Source organism: Crocuta crocuta, unplaced genomic scaffold, assembly GCF_008692635.1.
Source record: "Crocuta crocuta isolate KB4526 unplaced genomic scaffold, BGI_CrCroc_1.0 scaffold511, whole genome shotgun sequence".
Classification (NCBI taxonomy): Eukaryota; Metazoa; Chordata; class Mammalia; order Carnivora; family Hyaenidae; genus Crocuta; species Crocuta crocuta.
In genome coordinates, this window is record NW_027532414.1 from 29,120 (window position 1) to 36,358 (window position 7,239).

Below are 7,239 nucleotides of genomic sequence, written 5' to 3' on the forward strand. Positions count from 1 at the left end.
TTCACCATGTTTCCTTACTTTCTTGCTTGATAAAGTATATATGATTTATTACATAAAAGTTAGTATACCTGTGTTTTAATAGGAATGCCATAAGGAGAATAGTTGTTTGTTTTTTAGAGAGAGAGTGAGAGAAAGAGAGCATGAGCCAGGGGCTTGGCAGTGGGTGGGATAGAAACTCCAAGCAGACCCCACACCCAGGGGGGAGCTGGACATGGAGCTTCATCCCATGACCTTGGGATCATGACTGGAACTGAAATCAAGAGTTGAACACTCGACCAACTGAATTATCCAGGTGCCCCAGGGGAAGAATAATATTTTAAGCAAATTTATATTCAAATGACTTATATTAAGACATTCCTAAAATTGAGACTAAAATTAGAAGATAAGTAATCCATGGAGTCACAACATGATTGTCCAAAATTTGTCATGCAATAAGTAGTGAGGTATGTCCTAAACCATTTCCTCATCTATTCACATTACAGCCCTGACAAAGAATTTAAGTCCCAGTCCAGAGAATGTGCAGGTATATGAGTAAAGAAAGTAGAAACATTTCAGGTAAGTTACTATCACTATTTAAAAAAAAAACAAGCTGGGACGCCTGAGTGGCTCAGTCGATTAAGTATCTAACTCCTGGTTTGGCTCCGGACATGATCTCCTGGCTTTGTGAGTTCGAACCCCACCTGGGGCTATCCACTGAGAACGCAGAGCTTCCTTGGGATTCTCTGTCCCCCTCTCTTTCTGCTCCTTCCCTGTCTCACTATGTCTCTCAAAATAAATAAAAATAAACTTGAAAAAAACCACAAGCAAACAAACAAAAAATCACAATGTACTTGATATTTGCAAACTATTTCCAGCTGTTTCCATTTTCTACACAAAACTCTTTAAGGAAATGTCAATTTTATATATGAGAGTTTTAGTCTCTTCTAGACTTTTATTTTCATATATCTCCTGGTATGTTTCACCATATAAAAAATAATTCCCACTGTAATTTGTCATACTTTTCTTTGTCATACACCTATTAAATATCTGTCAAGTATGTTAACTTTCCAGCTAGTTTCATAATAATGTATTTCATAGGAACATATTTTGAGTAGTGGATTTTATACATGTGGGAAATTTGGTTTAAACTTTTTAATATAATTAACATGTGTTAGGCCATATGATTGATGTATTTTATAAATGTCATCTTGTGATTGTATCATATAAATCATAGAAATAATAATACTTTAAAGAGTAGTAAAATAATCACCCATATATCTGATTTCTAAATTTTTTAACTTGATTTTTTATTCTTGGTTTAATATTCATATCTATGTACCTCCTCCTATCTATCATCTACTTATTTATCATCTCTCTCTCTCTGTCTCTCATCTATCTATTTAATTATATCACCACCGTTTCTTAACTTTGTTATTGTTGTTATTCCTGGATGAATATTGCTATGGCCTAGATATTGGATATAATAAGATATTTAACAACTTAACAAGTGTCTAAACATTTGAAGCCAGTAGAACCCTAAGTCCCAGATGTGGCAATGAAAATATCCCTAGACAATGGATAATGTTCTTTGTGGAGGAAAATGGCTCCAGTTGAGAACTGGTCATCTATTTCCATTTCTCTTTCTTTCTCTAAGTATGTATAGTAGTCTTTGTGAGAGATCATTTGTTTTCAAATATCCTAAATTGAACAGATTAGATGTATCTTATTTATACTAGTTAGGTATACAAAAACCTCTCCCAGGAGATGGTACATGAAATCTATTGACTCTAATGATGTATCTATCCAGAATAGATTTCCTACTAAATTGGATGGAAAAATACAACCTGACAGCACTGAATGAATTCATTCTCATGGGAATCACAGACCGTCCTGAGCTGCAGGCTCCTTTATTTGGGCTCTTCCTCATCATCTACATAGTCTCAGTGGTGGGCAACCTGGGCATGATCATCCTTACCAAGGTGGACTCCAGACTGCAAACACCCATGTACTTCTTCCTCAAGCACTTGGGTTTTACTGATCTGGGTTATTCAACAACCGTAGGACCCAAAATGTTAGTAAATTTTGTTGTGGATCAAAATGCAATCTCTTATTGTTTCTGTGCTATCCAGCTAGCTTTCTTTCTTGTGTTCATCATTAGTGAACTTTTTATTCTGTCAGCAATGTCCTACGACCGCTATGTGGCCATCTGCAACCCTCTGCTCTATCCCATCATCATGTCACAGAGAGTGTGTCAGGTGCTGGTGGGAATCCCCTATCTCTACAGCACATTTGTGTCTCTGCTAGTCACTATAAAGATTTTTAGTTTATCCTTCTGTGGCTACAATGTCATTAGTCATTTCTACTGTGACAGTCTCCCCTTGATATCTTTGCTGTGCTCAAATACACATGAAATTGAATTGATTATCCTGATCTTAGCAGGCTTTAATTTGATTTTCTCCCTTTTGATAGTTCTTCTGTCTTACCTGCTGATCTTGGCAGCCATCATCAGGATGAACTCCGCTGAGGGTCGGCACAAGGCCTTTTCCACCTGTGGGTCCCACTTGACAGTGGCCACAGTGTTCTATGGGACTCTGATATTTATGTACGTGCAACCTGAGTCCAGTCATTCCTTTGAGACTGATAAAGTGGCGTCCATATTTTATACCCTCGTTATCCCCATGCTGAATCCCTTGATCTATAGCTTGAGGAACAAAGATGTAAAATATGCAGTACAAACAATGTGGAAAAAAGTATGTAATCTTTTTTCTTAAAGTTTAGATACAATATGATCCCCATAAATCAGATTGTGAGCTTCAAACTTTGTTCTGTATGTCTCTAGAAGGAAGAATAATAAACACAAATGTATTCAACATACATTTAGAAGTTGTCTTCTAAGTGCCAATCATACTTCTATGTGTTGTAAATACATTAGTATACAAAACAGGAAAAATAGTTGCCTTCCTTGAGGGGGAGAGATGCATTTTAAATATAATAATTAGGTACAATTTTTAGTACAGTGGAATTGGTTAAGACACCATATACCATAGATGCAGGTAAAAGAGTGGGTATGCCATACAGGAGTGAGGAAGAAAAGGCCCAAAAGGAGAGTTCAGATGATTCTTGTGTTGTTCTCAAATGTTAGAATAGATCTCCCAGTGCCTGTGTGTGTGTGTGTGTGCACGCGCGCTTGTGCATGTGCGATTGTGTCAGCATATTCTTCTTTAACCTTTATATTCTTCTTGTGGTATGTGTTGAAATCAAACTTGTTGTGGCTTCAAAGAGACTCTGATTGGAAGTCATCAGTAGTGAATTTGGTCAAATGCTCCAGTACCACGTGGAGGATCTTAATTTCCTGCTCTTCTCATCAGTTGCAGTTGTTTCTATAGACAAGCCCTAGAAAATCTATTGACTCATACTTAGCTATTCAGTGACTCACAAGATCATGCAACATCTCATTTATCTGAATCAGTCCATTTCTCTATACCAGTGGATATACAAATTAAGATGTTTTCTTGATTATAGTTAACAGTGCTCCATTATATCCTTTAAAGTTGCTAAGAGAGTAATTCTTAAAATTCTCTACACAAAACAGAAATGGTGCTCATGTGACATGCTGAAAAATGTAGCTAATGCTAAATTGTAATCATATTGAAGTACATAGTGTATCAAATCAACATATTGTACATCTTAAACTTAAACAATGTTGCATGTCCTTTATACCTCAATAAAGCTGGAGAAAAGATATGTTTCTTTTTTTAATGTTTATTTATTTTTTAGCAAGAAAGAGAGACACAGACCATGAGCAGGGGAGGAACAGAGAGAGAGGGGGACACAGAATCTGAAACAGGGTCCAGGCTTTGTGCTGTCAGCACAGAGCTCGATGTGGGGCTCGAGCTCAAGGACTGCGAGGTCATGACCTGAGCTGAAGTCAGATGTTTAACTGACTGAGCCACTCTGGCACCCCAAGAAAGGTATGTTTCTTGAGGTCTCCCATAGAAGCTTCCAATTTTTGATTTTTGATTTTATATTTTATTGGTGTCTTGATTTCTAAACACTTGTGTTTGTCTAATGAGATTGTTACACTTTCCTATCTCTGAAAAATAACAATACTTATGGTTTAAAATTCATTTTCTAATTGGCTTTGTGTCTTTGCATAAGAGGTCTATTCTGTGTTGAATTAGGTTTGCCACATTTTCATGGGATGACTTTCTTTGGCATCGGTTCTTATAAGTGTGTAATATATTTTTATTGAGATCCATTGTTTCACTGCATTGATTTGAAAATCCCTCACTAGGAACCACAAAGAGATAATCCCATAGTTTGTTCTATACTATATTTCCAGTGAAAGTTTTGTAAGATGTGTATCTTAGTCATTCATGGAACTTTATTTACATAACAGAGAGACTGCTCTGTTTTCTCTATCCTCCATCATGAAAAAAAAATTATACATAGCCAGTCAAATCTGAATAAAAATAACTCTTTGGAACAAAAAACTCCACTATATATATTTTTTTATGTGAGGACAAACTAAAAACTTTATGTCACTGATTTTTTTATTTATTAAGAAGACATATGCACTGAGCATGAATTTTGGAAATATAAATACAAAAAGATACTTTGTTTCCTAGAGACAAATATTCATTATTGGTGGCTGCTAAGATTATGAAAATGTTTAAATTGATATTTTTGGTTATATATTTCCCCAAATTATCCTTAGTGAATGATGAAGACTTTTGTAATAGACAAAAGTAGAAGTCTCCCATATATGAATCTGAAAACTATAAGCTAACTCAACAATACCCACTATCCCACATCTAAAATAAATTCTGTAACTTTCATATTCCCTCAAATGATAAACCAAAAAGAGAACAAAATGCATTGAGATTTACAAAATTTGAAAATATTTTTTATTTTAAAAGTTAGTCTCTATTTCACTACGAAGTGCACCTAAAATTATTTCAGAAAGTTTAATATTTCACACAAAATTGAAAAATTCAAAAAAAAATCAAGAATCGGTACATAACTGAAATTTGTACTGATGTTATGAAGAATGTTAGAAGTTTTTATATCACACAGTGATGATTCAGAAAGATTAACAAAACTTTAGAATATAAAAGGTACGAAGAATTTAGAGTCACAAAGGGTGTCTATTTAAAATATTTGTTTTAGGGGCACCTGGGTGGCTCAGTCGGTTAAGCGTCCGACTTCAGCTCAGGTCATGATTTTGTGGTTCATGGATTCCAGCTCCGCGTCGGGCTCTGTGCTGACAACTAGCTCAGAGCCTGGAGCCTGTTTCAGATTCTGTGTCTCCTTCTCTCTCTGACCCTCCCCTGCTCATGCTCTCTGTCTCTCAGGAATAAATAAAACAAAAAAATAAAATATTTGTTTTAGGTTAGGATATTAACAATAGGTGTGTTATATACTTTTATATTAATGGACACTAAGAAATACTGTATTAAAAAATCCAGGATGGAAGGGATTTCAAAATAAAAATATTTATGAAAAATAACTGCCACCAATTCAAAATCAAGTCCAGGAGTCGATTGGGGAACTCTACTAAATGTTTAAGTAAAATGAATAACAAATTACACACATTTTCTTCTAGAAAACTGAAGTGAAAAGTCAACTTTCTTTGAGGAGTGCTTTCCCCTGATGTTAAAAGCAAAAGCACCATAAGTAAAGAAAATGACAGAACAATATAAATTATGATTGCTTATGCAACGATTCTAAGAGTTTTAGCAAATGGAATCTGCCAAATTAGGCTAAGAGAACCTATAGAAAAAAAGCAATCGAACTGAAAAGTGAATTTACTGTGTGTTTTTTTTTTCAAAAAGAGGATCAAGATGCAAACTAATGTTTATTTCTATAAACAACCCAGGAAAAATTAGAAATGGAATTTCAAAACACCTGCTAAAAATGTATCAAAACTATATAATACTTAAAGATAAATATGAAAAGAATACATGTACACATAATTAAGAAACATTGTTATAAGACACTAAAGATGTAAATAAGTGAGAGAGAGACTATGCTTATTTTATGGAATGTTAAATACTGTTAAAATACCAAACTTTCTCAAATGTATCTATAGGCTCAATACAACTCCAACAAAAATCCAAGCAGGCGTTATTTTTTTGTGAGGAACTGGGAAGCCAAAACATAGACTACCTGATTTACTTTATGAAGAGAAACAGAGCTGTAATATAAACATTATGAAAAATACTAACCGATTGCAAGCCCCATTCCAAAGCTACAGTTGTCAAAAGGGTTTGGAACTGGTATAAAACTTGACAATTAGATCAATGAAACAAAATTGATAGGCCAAAAAAGGACCCATGCATATGTGAACAACAAATTTTTCACAAGGCAAAAGAAAAAGACTATTTGTTAAAAAAAGAACAGACCTTATAATGAATGATGATGGGCTAATTATATATGTATACACACATATATATAATTTATATGTAAGTTATAAATTATATATACAACTCAAAACTCAATAGTAATAATAACAGACCTCCAGAATGGGCAAAACATTTGAAAAATTCTTCACCAAATAATATATAAAGATGAGAAATTTGTACATAAAAAGTTGCTTAGTATCATTGTTCACTGATGAAATCCAGTTTAAAACCTCAATGGGATAAGACTCTAAATCTATTAGAATACCAAGCTGTCAGTGAGCATATAGAAAAACAGAAAATTTAGTGCATTTTTGATGGAAAATAAAATGGCATTGCTATTTGAAAATACTTTGTTATAAGCATCAGTGTCTTAACACTTTATTGAGCCTTTCCACTCCCACGCATTTTCTACACAAGAGAAATGACAACACATATCCTTATAAGACTTGTACCCAAATGTTCATAGCAACTGAAAGAGTTCAGAACATGTCACTTCCAAATCTGCTGCTTTGGCATATTGATTACTTTGCGCTGAAGATGCAGAAAACATAGGAAGTACAAGAAGGGCACTCTGAACTCTCCTTTTCTCTCTGAAAGCAGTAAATGAAATGCCCAGGTCAAAGATGGCCTTCTTATACCAGAAGAGGAGAACACCCTCATCACCAGAGATGGAAGCTCGAACCCAAGAGAAACCTATACAAATAGAGCCTGATAAAATAACTCTTACCTGTTTTTAGTCCCCACAAATATTTTAGTTAATCTTCTACAATTGCCATTTATTTTTCCACTTAAAATTTTTTTTATGTTTATTTACTTTTGTGATGGAGAGAGAGAAACAGAGACAATGTGAGCAGGG

At 34.4% G+C, this 7,239-nt stretch overlaps 1 protein-coding gene across 1 annotated transcript; it reads left to right on the forward strand.

The window, feature by feature from the left end:
• The first annotated feature begins 1,805 nt into the window (after positions 1-1,805).
• Positions 1,806-2,750, forward strand: LOC144243823 (olfactory receptor 8K3-like). The gene has a single exon (XM_077778963.1). The coding sequence runs from the start codon at positions 1,809-1,811 to the stop codon at positions 2,748-2,750; it is 942 nt and encodes a 313-aa protein (XP_077635089.1). The 5' UTR covers positions 1,806-1,808.
• The last annotated feature ends 4,489 nt before the right edge of the window (positions 2,751-7,239 follow it).